The sequence below is a fragment of the Balaenoptera borealis genome, assembly GCF_965194805.1.
Source record: "Balaenoptera borealis genome assembly, chromosome: 3".
Taxonomy (NCBI): domain Eukaryota; kingdom Metazoa; phylum Chordata; class Mammalia; order Artiodactyla; family Balaenopteridae; genus Balaenoptera; species Balaenoptera borealis.
This window is the reverse complement of record NC_138866.1, coordinates 61,699,867-61,718,900: the sequence shown is the minus strand read 5'-3', so window position 1 is coordinate 61,718,900 and position 19,034 is coordinate 61,699,867. Positions and strand designations below refer to the sequence as shown.

At 37.1% G+C, this 19,034-nt stretch overlaps 1 protein-coding gene across 1 annotated transcript in view; it reads right to left on the bottom strand.

The window, feature by feature from the left end:
* Positions 1 to 982: 982 nt before the first annotated feature.
* Positions 983 to 19,034, bottom strand: part of LOC309625111 (uncharacterized protein) — a 34,747-nt gene continuing 16,695 nt past the window's right edge. The window contains exons 2-4 of the mRNA XM_082384284.1: positions 13,562 to 13,659; positions 5,133 to 13,396; positions 983 to 1,603 (exon numbers count right to left, since the gene is read on the bottom strand). Coding sequence (XP_082240410.1) covers positions 13,363 to 13,396; positions 13,562 to 13,659 — 132 coding nt within the window. The 3' untranslated portion in view covers positions 983 to 1,603; positions 5,133 to 13,362. The remainder of the gene's footprint in view (positions 1,604 to 5,132; positions 13,397 to 13,561; positions 13,660 to 19,034) is intronic.

The following is a 19,034-nucleotide window of genomic DNA, read 5'->3' as shown; positions in this document are numbered from 1 at the left end:
TATGTTCAGGAGATAAGTTTTAAATCATGATAAACTTGAATCCATGAAATAATAAAATATATTAAAATGAAACATGCCATCACAGTACAGTGGTTGAGAGCAGAATGTTCTGGAGTTCAATTTCTGAGCCTCAGTTTCCTCATCAATAAAATGGGAATAATATTAGTATCAGGCTCATGGGGTTACTTCAAGCACTGAGAGAGTACATGCATGGTAGTTAGCATAGCACAGTATATTCATGATTATGTGATTCATGCACAGGAAACATAATTAGTAAAATAAAGTTGAAAAAAGTTTAGATCTAATATGGATGGACAGAAGACTTACAAACAAAATAATTTTAAGTACCAATCCATAATTTGTGGGTTTTTTTGATGTCTAATTTCTTTTTTCTTTTTACTGAAATATACTTCATTTACAATATTAGTTTCAGATGTACTGCATAGGGATTCAGTATTTTTATAGATTATACTCTATTAAAAGTTATTACAAGATAACGGCTATAATTCCCTGTGCTGTACAATATATCCTTGTTGCTATAATTTGTGTTTTACTAGCTGATCATTCTGAGAGTAAACAGTAAAATAAATTGCATTACTATTATTCACCAAACACCTGCCATAACTTGTAACTCCCCCTCAGCGGATGAATATTTGGTGATAATTACCTCTTAGTTAGTCAGTGGTAAGGATGACTGCACACCCAGATAAACAAAAAAATTATTTTCAGACCATAAGTTCGTATTAGCATGAAGTCAACATGGTGGGGGAAGCTTTTCAAAGTTCTTTCTAATTTACTTCTACTATACTTGTAGCTGAAACACAGTAAAAACAGATACAGATTAGACTCAGGAAGAACAAGAAAACTAGGTAAAGGGATCACTTGATTCACAGGAAGAGGATCTGCCCAAGAATGAAGTCAGTGCCTTTCTTTTAGTGAATATTCTTCTTAACAACACCTTGGCTTCTGATGACCTCCTTCGTTGTGACTAGTCACTGGAAGCAGCAGGCAAGTCCATTCCTGGACTTGGCACAGAAGCAGTGAGACAGGTAGGGGTTTTCTCTCCCTTGGGCCTGTTCTGGGTAGACATGCGTATTAGCTTTGATGCCAGTGATACTGTGCTAATATATTTGTCCACATGTGTCACCAGATCTCTTCAGGAGTAACTTATAGCATGTCTCTTGTCATGGCCAGGAATGGAAGGACCAAAACAATTAAAGGAATAATAATAAGCACTCACTAAATGTTTTTTGTTGCTATTAGTGTTACTTTTATCTTCGGTGGGAATGAGGCAGACAAGGGAGGATTTGTTCCTAGAATCTAGAACGGGCTCTCTCGTGTCAGGGAGGGCGGCACTCACAGGACATGTGCAGCAGAGGGTGGTAAGAGGAGGCCCAGACCCATGAGCACAGTACCTGAAGCTGATGATGACAGACAGGCAGCAGGTGGTGTCTGGGAGGGCTGACAGCCACGGTCAGGGCCTGTGCTTTCCAAACACAACTCCAGGCTGACAGGAGAACCGGTAAGCTCTTCAAACCAGTGCCACCCGTCACCCCTGCTGATAAAGGGACCTGAGGCTGAGTCCTGAGGCTGGGACCTGACTCTGGGAGACAGAAAGGTGACATGGGAAAGGTAGGTCAAGAGGGAAAGGGGAGAGGAAGTTAAAGGCCAAGCAGGTGGTGGTTACAGTACATTTCTGAGAGCAGCCACTTGGTATTATGCACTGGAAGAGAGGAGGAAGTAGGTTACAACAGAGACTTTTAGAGGGAATGAGCAGGCTACACATGTGGTCCAGGTGAGCGCTGGGTGTCCCAGCCCATCCCCACTGATCTCTTCCCCCTAAGTCTATGTAATAAATGTCCTGTGGTCCTGGTCCTTTAAATGTGATTGCCCTAGACACACTTGGAGGTCCATCCATGATGTAGTTTTAACAGTTTCTGTCTGATTCTGGTGAATCTTAAGAATGCCTGCCTGCATGGGTATTTCTCGCTTAGACTGTAAACTTTTAGAATGTAGGGATCAAATCTATACAATTCCCTCTGAACAGTGTGTAACACTATAGACAAACAGATGATTAATATTTTGAAGATGAAGAAGATGATGCTACTAACAAAATATAATAGATGAATGAGATTCATAAAGCCCCCTTTTTTGGTGATAATATCAACAGGACTTGAAAAGATAGTACTTTTCAAGTACTAAAAAGATAGTCCTGTGAGAAAACAGCAGTATCACTTCCAATCCTTAATATGAAACTAGCTTTCCATTCCCCTTAAAATGTTTACTGTTGTAATCCCACTTCTAGAAGCCTAGTGTAGAGAAATAGTCAGCAATATGAACAAAGATTAGTTTGTAAACACATGAGCACCTAGATGCTAACTACAGAAAAATGGCCAAGTGAAGCTTGGTACATCTGTAAGATGGGAATATCTAGCAGTCATCAAAAATCATAGTTAATAATAATAACAGAAAAACACTCACATTAAAATAGCAAGTGAAAAGAGTACGTACAGTACGTTTTCAACTGTGTTTTTCTAAAGCATGGAAATATTGGAGAGAAATACACCAAAATGCTAAAAAAAAAAAAAAAAGTAGAGAATTCCCTGGCAGTCCAGTGGTTAGGACATGGCACTTTTACTGCCGGGACCTGGGTTTAATCTCTGGTTGGGGAACTAAGATCCCACAAGCCACCTGGCGCAGCCAAAAAAAAAAGTAGGAGACTGAGAGGAGAGGAGTGACAGCAGAGAAATGGCTTGAGGGCAAGCAGTGAGGAAACAGATACTAGGTAAAGGGAAACTAAGTTTTTTAACACCTACTCTGTGCTGATCCAGCTTTAGAGTCACATGTCTAGCCACTCAATGGACATCCCACAGCTTCACTGAACCTCAAATTCAATATGTTCAAAGATGTACTCATCTTCCCCCAAAACTACTCTAGTTTCATGTGGTCTATGTTGGTAAACGGCACCACCACCAAAGCCAGAAACATTTGAACTTTAACCAGGTCTTTCCTCTCTCCCTCACCCCCAAAGCACTCTCCCTTGCCCCCTATAGCACTACATTCAGTTGAGATCCTACCATCGCTCACCTGTATCCCCATCCCTCTGCTGCCCCACCACCATCTCTAATCTATCCTTTGGAATGCAGTCCAAGGAATCTTTCTAATATGCAAGTCTAGTTATGTCAGTCCTCCTTAAGACTTTTCCATGGATTTCTACTGTCCCTAAAATAAAGTCTAAACTTCTTAATGTGGCTTGCAAGATCCTCTTCAAGCTTCATTTTCAACACGTCCCCTTCTGCACACCACAGCCCAGCCATACTTCCTGCTCTTCCTCTACGGTAGGTGCTCTCTTTTCTCTCTGGGTGTTTGCAGTGCTTGAAACACCATCTCCTAGCTTCCTGGTTAGATCATTCCAAAGCTTTAGATCTCAGCTTATAATCACTTCCCCAAGTTCAGGTTAACATCCTTCTTACGGGCATCCATGTATTATAAATGCTCTCAGAACTGACCTCCACTTAACCAACTCACTTGATACACATCATTTCCCCTGTAAAACATAGTGACTATAGCCCTGGCCTCACCACTGATCAGACATGGTAAACTACTCTCTAGTACACCCATCTAACTCTGCTGCCACTAGTTGAATTGAATTGTATGCCTAACAAGAGCCAGATGTGTTTGTTCCAAACTTATACCTGTTTTATTTGTTGTTATATTATTCAACAAAATATTATGTAAATTCATAAAATATGAGTACAGAAGGAAAGTTGTTTTTCTATGAAAAATAATGTAGAAAGACACAAATGTGAGATGCTAAAAAAATGCTGTCACTTTATATGTGTATGTAAAAGCTGTAAATGAGAAAAATCATAAATCTAAACAGACTCTCAGATAGATTTTCAGGTATTTAAGTTCTTTTTTTATTTTTATTTTATATTGGAGTAGAGTTGATTAACAATGTTGTCAGGTATTTAAGTTCTTGTCCCAATTTAAAGAAACTAAAACTGGAAATCAAAATATATATGTTATGGGAGTAGTTTATGCCAGGAAGCTGACCTGGGACTTCAGTTATTGGACATATACCTAACGAAAAGTCCTTAGCCCTATATCAAAAGGTTGGCAAAAATAAGGTACATTTATATGCTTTTTTTAAATTGAGGGGAAATTCACATAACATACAATTAACCATTTTAAAGTATACAATTCAGTGGCATTTAGTGCATTCACAATGTTGTACAACCACCACCTCTCTCTCGTTTCAAAACTTTCTCATCACCCCAGCAAAACCCTGTACCCTTTCAGTAATCACTCCCTGATCCCCCTCTCCTGTCCCCTGGCAACCCCTAATCTGCTTAAGTTGAAATAGAACATTTAATGCACGTAGATAATATTTTTTATAATTCTCTACTTTACTGACTTATTGGATTAATCTATTAACTATTGATCCAACTCAAGTTGGACAAATGTGCTTTCCTTACAGTTCTGTATTATTATTTATCTAGCTGCCTGTCCCCACTCCCCAGGCACTGAGTGCTTGGCAGGCAGTATCCATGTTTGAGCTGTTCTCCATGGGTCTGCAGCACCTGGCACAACGTCTGGCACAAAACGTACTCCAGATTTGTGGGGCTAATTCACATTACCAAGAAGTTAAATAATTTGTCCAAGAACATATAGCTAGTAAATGGTGAGACACAATTTAAGCCTAAGTCTCTCACGGCGCACCAAGCAGAAAATGGGGCCTGTTTGGGAGGTGAATTTAGACAGCAATCATGCTAGAGTTGATACTGAGGAGGGCTTACCATGTGCCCAGTGCTGTTCTAAGCCCTTTCCAAGTATTACATTGTCTAATCCTCCAACAACCCTACAAGATAAATAGTACCATTAGCCCAGAAATTCTGGAGTGGGAGACAGAGAGGCCTAAGCCCAATCCAAGAATCACAGAAAACTAGAGGAAGGTTGTGAGTCCAGGAGTAGTTTAGTCAAATGCCAGGAAAGGACCATCATTTTATCACTTTAGTAACAAGTTTTAGGACTGGTTTTAGGGAAGAAGAAGTTAGGTAAGATGGCTGAGATGAAGCCTTCTCTAGAGTTTGCCCTCCTACACACATATACACTCACACACACACACATACATGCACAGGTCTTGGGTTGTGTCTCACATGTGCTTGGTTAAATAATTCTTGTGGAAGATGCCACTTTTATGCTTTTTGCTCTGTTGAGTACCACTGCATCTTGCAGGTATAATCATATCTACTGTACAGTGGAGGATAGAATTAGGGATGATTGTCTCCTTTTTGCTTATCCACATTCTCTAGTTTTCTGTAACACATATATATTGGTCATGTAGTTAAAAATGAAGTAAAATTAAGCAAGGGTAAATATTCTTCAATCAGAGTCGGTACCCACTGCCCTGATGGCTCAGTCCTCCTGAAATGTTCACCCTTCTTGAGCATAGGATGGAAGTGCTAAAAGGGAACCAGGGGACCTCTGGTCCCATCTGTTCTTTTGCTCTCTCTGCTTTATCTCTGAACAGATGGATACACTCAACACCTCATGAAAGATTCCTCTGTGCATCAAAGACTCCAACCTGTAATGTTAAATAGTAATAACAATAACAACAGCAACAACAACAACAATAATGTGCCTGAGGCTTGTACAAAATAAATAGGTTGGTTGTTGAATGAGTATTGACAAAAAATAGAAGGCTTTAAACAAAATGTTTCTTAGACTGCCGCTCCGTTATCCATTTTTCAATGTGACCCCACATAAATAAATTATACTCTAAAAATCCCACTTTTCACCATATACAAAAATAAACTAAAAATGAATTAAATACCTAAATGTAAGACCTGCAACCATAAAACTCCTAGAAGAGAACATAAGTGGAACACTCTTTGACATAAATCGTAGCAATATTTTTTTGGCTGTGTCTCCTCAGTCAAGGGACAGAAAAGCAAAAATAAACAAATGGGACCTAATTAAACCTAAAAGCTTTTGCACAGCAAAGGGAACCATTGACAGAACAAAAAGACAGCCTACAGAATGGGAGAAAACATTTGCAAATGATATGACTAACAAGGGGTTAATATCCAAAATACATAAACAGCTCATACAACTCAGTATTAAACAAAAAACCCAATTAAAAAATGGGCAGAAGACCTGAATAGACATTTTTCCAAAGAAGATATACAGATGGCCAATAGGCACATGAAAAGATGCTCAACATTGCTAACTATTAGAGAAATGCAAATCAGAACAAAAATATCACCTCACACCTGTAAGAACGGCTATCATCAAAAAATCTACAGATAACAAATGTTAGAGAGGATGTGAAGAAAAGGGAACCCTCCTACACTGTTGGTGGGGATATAAATTGGTGCAGCTACTATGGAAAACAGTATGGAGGCTCCTCAAAAAACAAACAAAAAAGAGCTACCATATGATCCAGCAATTCTACTCCTGGATATATATCTGGAAAAAATGAAAACTCTAATTTGAAAAGATACATGCACCCCAATATTCATAGCAGCACTATTTACAATAGCCAAGATATAGAAGCAACCCAAATTCCCATCAACAGATGAATGGATAAAGAAGATGTGGTATATGTACTTGCAATAGACTATTACTCTGCCATAAAAAAAAAAAATGAAATTCTGCCATTTGCAACAACATGGATGGACCTAGAGAATATTATGCTTAGTGAAATAAGTTAGAGAAAAACAAATACTGTTTGATATCACATATATGTGGAATCTAAAAAATAATACAAATGAATGTATATGCAAAACAGAAACAGACTCACAGATATAGAAAACAAGCTAATGTTTACCAAAGAGGAGAGGGAAGGGGGAGGGACAGGTTAGAGATATGGGATTAAGATATACAAACTAGTATGTATAAAATAGATAAGCAACGAGGATATATTATTGTATAGCACAGGGGATTACACCTATTATCTTGTAATAACTTTTCATGGAGTATAATTTTAAAAATACTGAATCACTATGCTATACACCTGAAACTAATATATATTTTAAATCGACTATACTTCAATTTTTTTAAATCCCGTTTTTTGACATGAAAGATTTTAGTAAGCTTTCTTCTAAAAGCATATGGAATTGGGTTGTTTTTTTTTCTTTCCCAAACCATATAAGAACAATACTCTTCTGCATATAAATCCTGTGAACTGAGTAGGTATTAAAATTTTTAGGGTCTGAATTAAAATATCTCTTTAATAAATGACATCCTGTAATGTCTCTTTATGTCTTGGCCGTCATCTTCATCATCATCATCACTACAAACATCTAGATTGGACTTGAAGTTTACAAATCATTTCTATACACAGTATCTCTCTCCATAGTTCACCATCTCTCCTTCCATTCATCCGTTTATTTAATTGCTCCCCTGCCCCCCACCCCGACCCATATCATTTAGTCTCTCAGTTGGTCTCAAATCGGTCCTGTGGCAAAGGATCTGAAAAATCCTGGTGACCTGGGAACAACGATTATGGTCACTTCATCTCTCCACTATCCCCATTTTTATTGAGAAGGAAACTGAGGTTCATGGAGGCTGAAGGACTTGCATAGGATCTCACAGCTGGTTCAGGTACAGAGCCAGGCCCCAATCTCAAATCTGACAGCTCTACATCTGTTGTTCTTTATTCTACCACACTGCTGTTCATTTCCTTAGTTGCTGGATTTTAATAGTGGTGGCATTTGGCTTGACCTAGAAATTTTAAAATTAAGCCTTTGAGTAGCTACCTTTACCACAAGCCCTAGAAACCAACCCAGGTGTACAAACTTAGTCTGAAAGGAACCCTCCTATCGTATTCCATATCTGCCCACCCTTTTAAATCTAGCACTAAAGCTTAAGGACATGCCTTTGAAAAATCAAAATTGGCAGAGAGAGAGAGAAAGGAAAGTAGGTTTTAGTGTTTTCTCTGTATTACAACTGGTGGGAAGGCAACTATGTCTCTCTCCAATCGCTAATGTTTAAAAAATTCTTTGAAAATATGCAGTATGAACAAAATGCTCTATTAGGAAGAGGCAAGGTTAGGCAATAGAGGGTGAGGGCAGTACACAGTAAGAGAACCAAGACTGTGGTGCTAGACTGAAGTTCTGGATTTGGGGGTTTCAAACCTGTGAGGCATCTTGCCTCAGAGAGTAAGCACATCAGAGCTACAGTATATGTCTGTCTAAGTATGTCGCATGCAATGTTTGGGACATATTTATACTAAAAATTATTCATTGTTTACCTGAAATTAAATGTAACTGGGCATCTTGTATTTATCTAGCCACCCTACCCAGGCGCTGATCCCTAGGGCAGCCTTGGGCCAGGTGCAGAGAATGCTTGTTTGGAGACGTTCCTGAAAAGCCAAGAGCTAGAGCTGAGCTGATATGAGATGTCTGAATTAAGTCCTTGGTTGTATATGTACATCTATTTTGTGTGTTTCATCATCCTCTTGGGTCTTTTGTCTTTGATTGAAAGTCTCTATAAACTGTGCCTGAATACCGTGGCGTTAATCACAACCTCCTGAAGTATTTTCATATTGTGTGTAATAAATGCCCATATACTTAGGATTTCAAGTAAGAAATACTCACCACAATATTTAGTTAAAATTACAAAGGGAGTATAAATTAAGCATCGTTTTGTTAAAGTGTATATTGTAAGTCTTATTTAATTTCCCCATGTTCTTACATGTGTGTTTGTATAACTGTCGTGTCAAGACTTTCACTGATAAAGTATTTCAATTAGCTGCTAAAAGAAATACGTTTACGGAGTTACAACTGATGTACATTTGGGCTAAATACCTATAATCAGAGTTGTTTCTCACCTGAGTCCCTCTTACTGGTGCTATGTAACAAGTAGCCCTGATTGCTGGCAATAGCTGCTTAACATGTTCACATTTGTGTGGTAATCGCATAAAAATGGTGAGTCACTATTACTTTGAAAAAGAACCTGATACCAGGTTTAGGTTGAATAAGTTATATGGTCACTTTATCCTATCTGGAAGCCTTGTTCCCAAGTCACCAGGATTTTTCAGATCCTTTACCACAGGACTGATTTGAGACCAGCTGAGAGACTAAATGATATGGGTCGGGGCAGAGGGCGGGGGAGCAATTAAAAAAACTGGTGAATGGAAGGTGCTGAGTCACCTACCTTCATGCTCACCCATCTCCATGTTTCCAGCCTTGCCACTAGCTCCCTGGGTAACCAGGGGTTATCACTTGGGTGTAGTCTTATGGACAAAAATGGCTAAAATGAGCCGAAAAGGTAGGAGCAGCAGCTGTTAGTAGTAGCAGTAGCAGTAGTAGCAGTAGCAGTAGTAGCAGTAGTAGCAGTAGTAGTACTAGTAGTAGTAGTAGTAGTAGTAGTAATAGTAGTAGTAGTAGTAGTAGTAGTAGTAATAGTAGCAGTAGTAGTGAGGAGATTCAGTGCAGAAACGTACAAGGAAGTAAAATCCCCCTCATCATCCAGCAGTCTTTTCTGTCCCTGTGTGGTTTGTGTGATGCTTATATCACTCTTCAACAATCTCCTAACACTGTCTTTTATTATTATGAAATTATCATCAACATTTTTTTTCTCACAAGCTATTTATTCTCTACCTCCTTTTTTCATAACCTCATAATCTCAGTTCATGGACGTGACCAAAGAATTCTCAAGATCTAATTCTATCCTACTATTTTTCCCCAAATCACCTTAATGTGGTGTTCTGGGAAATTTAGGGAACACATCCTTGTCAAAGAAAAGTAGCATTTCTGCATAAGACCTTTATTTAAAAGTTAAAGAAGAAAATTTCCACATTGCTCAATTTCATGACTTAAGCAGGTCAACTCAAGATATGGGCAAATCATGCCTTTCCTACAAAACCATCACGGGAAACCTGAGGTGGCCACTCTGAACCGCCTGCCCTATAGGACGTTTAGTGAATGAAATCTACTCCACATCTTACATATGTCCTGTTTATAGGAAATTTCATCTCTGAGAGCTTTGCAGAGAACCTTCCTCCTAGCTCTGCTGAAAATAACTTCAGTGAGATAGTGGGTCTAAGAATATGGTATGAAAAACTCAGTGGTCTCTAAAAAGGTTTCTTTCTCTTGTTCAGTCTCCTTGTTCAGTCCCATGTAATGATCTTTATCCCAAATCAATGCAGCTAAGCACTCCCAAATACCTCAGAGAATACAGAGCTTTGAGAGGGGGGAGTTTTATCTTACAGTGTAAATTTACTTAATATAATTTTTGAATAGACAATACATTCACATTGTCTAAAAATTAAAATGACATAAAAAGGCATGCATTGAGGGACTTCCCTGGTGGCACAGTGGTTAAGAATCCGCCTGCGAATGCGGGGCACTCGGGTTCGGGCGCTGGTCTGGGAGGATCCCACATGCTGCGGAGCGGCTGGGCCCATGCGCCACAACTGCTGAGCCTGCGCTCTGGAGCCCACGAGCCACAACTACTGAGCCCGAGAGAAGCAGTACTGAAGCCCACACGCCTAGAGCCTGTGCTCTGCAACGGGAGAGGCCACTGCAGTGAGGAGCATGCGCACCACGGCAGAGAGTGGCCCCCGCTCGCCGCAACTGTAGAGGGCCCACGCGCGGCACCAAAGACCCAACGCAGCCAAAAATAAGTAAATAAATAAATATATTAAAAAAAAAAAAAGGCATGCATTGAGAAGCTGTGCTTCACCCCCTTTTCCCATCCACCCCACTAATCCCTGATGCCCCCTAGAGGTGAGCACTTGCATTAGTTTCTTTTGGGGTCTTACAATGTTTTTATGCATATACAAGCAAACATTAATTTTCCTATATTTCCTATCTCATTTTCCTATATTTCATATACAAAAGGCAACATATGCTATACATGTTCTGCAGCTTGCTTCTTTCATAGAGAAATATATCCTGGAGATCACTTCCTATCAATACATAGAGAGCGTTTATTAAAACCACATAAAGTGTCCTTGTCGACAGACACTCAAAATGTTCCTTAACATCACAAACAACATTGCAGTGAACAATCGGTCTATGTGTCCTTTTGTACATATACAGATATATCTGCAGGATACATTTCCAGAAGTGGGACTTCATAGAACTTTTAGTAAATACCTCAGTCTTAACACTTATCAAAGAGTAGCCTGTACTTTAGTTTGTGCTGTCTCTTCACTATTTTATGAGCTTCTGGAAGGCATGACCTCTGTTTCATTCATCTTTGCATCCACAGCCCCTACATAGCACCTAGCATGTTAATGCTGAATACAAACTAAACTTCCTTGTGTGACTATAACCTTGAGAAGATTAAAGTAACCCTCAACTTAAAAGGCCGAAATCTAGGGTGGAAATTAAGAGGCACTTCCAAGTTTCTATTTAAGGATAAAAATGGGACTCATAAGATACCAGGCCAAATGAAAATATTGAATAAGGAGTAGAAGTTTCAAGGATGAGGACGCCTCTTCAAATCCAGTGACTGGGACATGTCATGTAAAAGTTCTGGGCTTTTTGAACACGGATAAGCTGAATAGTAAAATGCAGAGGAAGCCTGGAGGACTCCTACCTGATGAGGATTAGCCACGAGTGACTGAGAACAGCACTTCCTTGAAGCCTGCCCCAAGTGGGGAAAAAATGGTTAACCACACACCTGGATAAGAATCTGAGCAGATAAAGAAACTATACTCCAATAAAAATTAATTAAAAAAAAAAAAGGAATCTGAGCAGAAAGAGAGGTTGTGCGAGAATGTGTGTGTGTGTGTGCGTGTCTCACATGGTCCTAATTCTCCTCCATCTCTGTTCTCATAATAGCCTGTGGGAATGACTCCTGATTCTGTTTTGCAGCCCTCACATTTGCCAGGAAGACTGCTAGCAAGTCGTGGGGAAAACTCAGACCCGGTCCTAAACTGAGGGCAGCTGTACTTCCCAGCTCGTTCCCTCACTGTCCCAGGACTGCCCCCATCCAGCCATCGCTGCTACCCTAGCACACAGGCCACAGAAGGGTTCTCTTTCTCCACTAAGCCATCAGAAATCACCCCAGCTGCCACTGAACTATGTTAAGCCAAGCCTGAAGAGATAGAACGGCAGGCGGATGTGTCACACACAGAACTCACCTCAGCGCCTGTTGAAATACCTGCCTCTCAATAGTAAAGTAAATTGATACAACCTCTTTGGTTGTATCAATAATACGACAGTATCATTCAAAAATTGTAAATGTGTTTTTACCTAGCAATTTCACTTCAAGCAATTAATTCTACAAATACATTTATAAAAGTACACAAAATACATGTTTGTTGAAGTATTATTTGAAAAAGCAAAAAGTCTTAAAAAACTCTAAATATTCATCAATATGGGGATCATTATATCCATAATATCTTATTACCTGATACCCTGTGCAGCTGCTAGAAGAATGAAATAGACCCATGTATAAGGCAATATATAGCCAAAATATATTGCTAAGTGAATAAAAATAAGTTCAGAATAGTAAATATATTGTGTGATGTTATTTGAGATTTAAAAGAGGATGCACTTGCTTATGAATAAAAATGTCTGTTAAAATATATGAGAGGGAGTTCCCTAGTGGTCCAGTGGTTAGGAATCAGCGTTTTCACTCCTGGGGACGGGTTCAATCCCTGGTCGCGGAACTAAGATCCCACAAGACGCCAGCGTGGCCAAAAAAAATTTATATATATATATGGGATTGAGGGGGCTAGGGGAAAAGAAAGGAAGGTTTTTTAACTTTATATCCTGTTTGTATTGCTTTTATAATTAAAAAGTTCACTCACAGCCAATCTATTATTTCTTAGGTTTCTATGGTGTATAGATTATATGGGGTTTAGTGATTATTTTTGACATTTTGGTTATAGTGAATAACCACCACTTTAAAGATCCTCCAAAAGAGTTCATTATGGCTGAGGGAAGAGCTATGGTTGATCTTGTGGATCACAAACTCTACTGCAACTTTATGGACGTACACTCAAAACCCAACTCATGCAGAGAGGTTAATAAAATTTCCTGTGATTACAAAAATCAGTGTGTTGAGCCTTCAGACTGTTGGTGAGGTTACTGATAATTTTAATATCACTCTTGATCACCCCCAAACTTAACACTTGACACTTACCTGCACACATCTTTCAAGGAATGAATTATAGTTTTAATATTGTATTTGCAGCAAGATTTCCCATGAAGTAGACTTTAAAAATTATGAAAAAAATTGTATCACATTTTACAAGATCAGGGAGAAGTGAAGAAGAAAAGATGCTCCCATATTATGCAAGTGTCCTGTTGCTAAAGAATAGATTGCTCAGGGCAGACTTAAACCAAGTGGTAGATTCTGATTTTAGGTTTTCAAATCCTGATGGGCAGAGCCACTCAATCAGTTACTGTGTCTGATCCTGAAGAAAGAAAACCTGAGACAAGAAGCAAGAAAAAGAGAAAATGTCAAAGCAAGAAAAAAACATTGGCAATATAATTGGCAGTAGACCCAAATATAGGTTCCTTTGAGGCAAGGCTTTAATCAAGAAGTTTGAAAGTAGCAAAATTTCATTTGGAACATCAATTTCTGAGTCACCTACCTTTTCCAAGATTTCCTGTTGCTAAGATGATGATATCTTTGGTTACTAATCTGACCAAGTTTTCCAGTGTCAAAAGTTTTAGCAATTAGCCTTTCTCTCTGCAACACAGAAAAAAAAAAGTTGTGGGGTGTACAACATTAATTTTAATGCCTTATATGATTCCTCTTCTCTCTGGAATAGTATTTTGTGTTTGCAAATGTAGAGAAACCTACATTCTCTTGGTACTAAGATGGTAGGTCTATACTAGAAGCTAATAGACAAACATACCAAGCAAATAGACAATTCATCTTGCTGTAATTATAACCGGGTCTTGTTTATGGAAGTAATCCAAGCCTGAAATTCATAAACAATCTTAAGAGATCTTCAGAACCAAAGCATACTTTTGAGGTTAGCCCCAAAACTTTTGAGAACTTCCATTTTACGACTGAATGCTAAAGCACAATAACCACTGAGATAAGGAAAAGAGAGGTTAAAAGATCAGCAATTGAGGAAGAAATAACAGAAATTAAGAGAAAAATAAAGAAAGCAGTAAATGTATGAATAATTGTACCTTTATTTGCCTAATTCACTTATTACCAAGCAATTAATCCTCAATTACAAAAATGAGTGTAACTGTTTAAGAAATGTTTGCTTCCACAAAGTAAATAGGTTCTAAGCATGTTTGGTAATTTTAAATATATGTTGTTGTATTTTGTGGTTTTAAGGCACTGGCCTCCAATATTTAGATCCGGGAATCTAGAAATGAATTATCTTGTCAAATGATATTAAGTCCAAATGCACATTGCCCCAATTTTTGGAATGATATGGGTGAAAGCATATTTTGGAGCTCAATTAGCCAGATAACTTGCACGTAAATATCCAACCAAAGTCCACAGAGTTGGGAATACCTCTCCAAATTCGTTTTGGTATACAGTGTTTTCTCCTTTGAACCACTAATCACGTTTATTATGTGCAGTTTCTATAATACAAGTCTATTTGCCCCAAAGCCTTAGCATCATAGAACCCTCTCATCAGAATATTGGTTGGGTTCCCTAGTGTGAATCACTTATCCAGTTGCTTGCCTGATTATTCATATGTTTTTGAGATTTGTGAAATGTGGCAGATAAACAGGTTTATGCTGTGTGCAGCTTGGAGGGCAGCCAATGTCTGTCTGACTATACAGTGTATTGACTCTCCTGCCTCAAATCTCTCTCCCATACAGAGAAGCTGTATTTTAAGACTCAAATCAGTGTAAAATGCAATCCAGTAATGTCACTGCGGAAAACAGCAGGTGCTCATCCACTCATTTGTGGTGATTCTTGCAGCGAAGAAAGTTAATCAATGATTCACCCAATGGACAAAGAAACGTCACAGCGAATATTTGAAAAAGTCAAATGCAGGAAAGGAACAATCTCATCTCAAAATGTGCTCTTATTTTCGAAAGGAGAACCTTCCACAAGAAAATCAGGAATTTTGTTGAAGTGCTCTGATTGTACCTGCAGTAAGCAATAGCATGTTCCCTTCTCCCTGCTTTTCCTGTTTTATTGCTTTTGTGTTGTACTTCTAAAATAAATATCAATAAATCATTGCAGTTAGATACTCTAATATAGAGAGAAATGTACTTGACTCCCTACAGTCATTACAATTGGAGGGGACTCTGATTAGGATGCTTTACTTAATTAAGTGATATCGTCTAAAGAGAGTTCTTCCCTCCATTTTCTGTTTAACAGTCTTATAAAACACCAACACAGGAAATTCATTCTGTTGTTTGCTTTCCTTATTGTAAATGGTTTCTTCTCATTCATAGTTTACAGAAGATGTTGTGTTAATGAAATGGCTAATAAGCCAAAGACTGTGGTTCAGCTACACACAGAGCCTTGTTCAAATCAGCCCAAACCACACTCGACTTGAGAACGTTTTCTCTCTCAGCCCTAGAAATGTATTTTTAAATTTATTTTTACAACATCTGTAACCTAAAATTAAGACGATCCAAAAGGAATTTTTTTTCTGAGAAATCGTGCTTCATCTAGTTTATGTATGGTTCAGCAGAGACCTTAAAAATCTGTTTCTTTGGAAAAATAGAGAAAAATGGGCAAAGAATAAGCAATCCTTATGCATAAGATGCTATTTGTGAGGCACTTTAATTTTACTGAAAGAAGTCATTAAATTTGGATTGCCAATACAAATATGATTATATATGTTTTCTAAATAAAATGTTATTATGTTGCAACTGAACTCATCCATTTATTGTTTGTTTACCTAATGCTCAAACACATGTTTTATTCATAGATGTCTGGGAGAAAAAAATTTTGCTTGATAATCACACCAAGCATATTTAACAAAAGCGATTCTCCTTTTATTAGTGAACAAGTTTAAGCAGAATGATTTCATTTTTTTTTCCATTTGGTTAATTCAGACTTGCAGAATCCTCGGTATACAGCTTTTGTTTCTCTCCCTGCTGCCTTTTATGCCTTTAATGTATGCATGCCTATCCACTGATGGGAAAATATCATTTCCTGCAAGTCTTCCTTTTTCCTTCTTGACTATCCTCTCAGTTGATTTCTGGTTTTGGTTAGTTAGTTTTCACTAGTTAGTTCTGTCAAATCATGTACATGACAGACAAACTGAAGCCAAGTAAATAGTTCACTATCCTGTTGGAGATTTTAAACTCTCTTTCATTAAAGTGAATTTGAATTCTAAATATATTTACTCATTCCTTTGAAGATAAATATTTTTATTTTAAAATAAATTAAAAATTGATAGAAAGTCAAGAAAGGGAAGATTTATTAATATCTATGGAATTGTTTTCATTAACAAATAAAACATTTTAACAAATGTTTTTACATTTAGCAACTTTCCATTAAAAAGCAACATAAATGTAAACACTCTCTTAAATGAACTCAATCAGTTTACAATAGATTTTTTTTGCCTTAACACAACATGCAGCTAAAATCATTTAATGATCTTAAATTTTTAAATTCATTTGAGTCTCAAAATATAAATATGAATACTAATGAGTCACATGTAAGGGGCTTTTAATTAACTGCTAACCTATCAAAAGAACTTTAAACCATTGCTAGGAACGTGAAATTCCTGGCTTGTATAGCTTGGTCGTTTTTCAAGCAAAATAATAATAGCAGTAATAATAATCCATAATTGATAAATGAGTTAATTAATGTTATATGATTCTAAGGTTTTTGTTTCTGTTTTTAATTGCATAAAACTAGTCCTTCATAAAACCAGTCCAGCATAAAACCACTACCTGAAAACATTCTGAAGTTACATAGGTTTTCTTAACTCCCAAATTAAATCAGCTCTACCATAGAAAACCATAGAAAAACAGTAAATGTGCCCCCTGGACGTTACCCAAAATGAACTCCAGAAGTTGCTTGTAATTGCTTTTATTTTTTTTAAGGATGTTCTTTATTAAAGATTAACTTTATATTAGTTTTAAAAATCATTAGATATTAGTTATTTTCTAATCTGTAATGTAGATAATTTTTATAACCAAAAGCTTAGTTAGCCTACTTCTTATTAAACGAACTTCTTTATAGATTTTCTTTAAGCTCTTCATTTAAAAAGGTGTCTTTGTCCTGAAACTAAACATATAACATTCCTGTCCCCTAGGAAAATGTTTAAAGCATTGAATAACAGCAAGTAAAGAGATTTTATTCCATTCTCCTGCATTTGTTTACTTCTTTAAAAATAATTTTTAAAAATAAAGAACGTGGCTTTTTTCTTAAGACTTCAAGATGAATGAGAATTGCATCTAATGAAGTACCACTGAAGTTAGAGTAGCTGCTGAATCATTATCTGGCAGAAGAATGTGAGTCCCATTTTGCGCGAACCAATTATTTTTATCAAATGACTTTTCTATTTAAATTGTTTGCTTTAAAAAATAGTGATGTTAGAGATACGCAGAGTTATTTTAATATGAATTTTAGAGCATTATTACTCTAATTCCTATAAACCAAACGAACTGCAACACAGCCCATTTCAGGCTGTTATTTATTGAAACTGCTTTTCATGGAGCAGTGAACATTTGTAGCAACTGCTCCAATCCTGACAGGCAAATGGATCAGATTTTTAAAATGTTACAAATATTACTATGCATTTAATAGGCTCTATAGTCAGAAAAAAAATTTACATCCTAACATAGTCTTTTCTGTACTTGTAAGATGAGCTTCTAAAGTATTTGCCATAAAAACTATTTGTCTCCGTAAAGCAGTAGAAAGAGTAAATTTCCTAGAGAGAACCCAGCTAAGAGACACCCTCCTGCAATGAAGTAGATCAAATCTGTGACAAGAAGAGTACAAAGAAAAAAGTCTGGTTCTAAAGAGAAGATAGTTCTTTGAAACTATTATTTTTTTCTTTCTACAGAAATATACAATGAGTGCTCAAGAAATAAACTATTCAGCAGAAAGCTTTTTTGGGGAGCGGAGAGAGAAAAAAACATCTTATGTGATGTGATAGGAGAAAACATAGAGATTAAAACAAAACAAACAAACAAAACCCAAAAATGGTCAAAAGCGGGCTGTATTTGTTTTCTTCTAAAGCACGTCTCCTTTCCGCAAGAGATGATTGCAGTCTGAAGGGTAAATTACTGCTGTCAGCGAGTTGTACTTTATAAATATAGGAGACCGGATCATCTACTCGTTTGGAAGACAATTCTCTTATTAATAGCACCAGTTTCAGAGCTATTTTTGCCTCTAAAAAAGGCACCTGCTAGACATTCACAAATTAACTTTTATAAGGGAGAAAAACTTATAAGCTATTGTCAAGATGTACATATTTCTGATTCAAGTTAACCATTTTTAACAAGCCGTCTTATGAATCTGTTTTGAAGCACCTCAGTGGCCCAGAGGGAGCTCTACCTTTAATGTGAGAAGACAACGAAGAATCTGTCTCACCCACACACACCCACACACACACACAATAAAATTATAAAATCAAATATAGGATGCAGGGGGCAAAGAAAAGGAAAACAAATGTTGTTCATAATGAACAAACTATGAACTTCATGGAAATATGGCGAAAGCCATATTTTTGCCCTCATAGAACAATTCCTGATGTATAAATAAATGAAACTAAAGTAAAACTTCTGAGTAGAACCAAGCATTGAATAAACTGTAGAAATATAATAGTGTTAAGTATTGTGTATTCTTTTAAGACATATATGATATAAATGTTAATGCAATTAACTTAGTTCAGTATCCTGTTAATGATGTAGTACTTCATTATTTGTAATTAATCACTCAGAATATAATGGCTCAACAGTCCAGGAAAAGCCCGGTTATCTTTCAAAAGTACAGTAATCATACCTAAATAATATAAAAACTCAAATTCATGCTTTAAGTTTTATTTTCAAAATTTGATATTTCTTTCTCATGTTCAAACACATATAAAATTACAACCAAAAAATTGTAACTAAGATTATCCCCCTAAAACACATACAGAAAAACATGTGGGGATTTTCAAAATCTTATTTTCATAA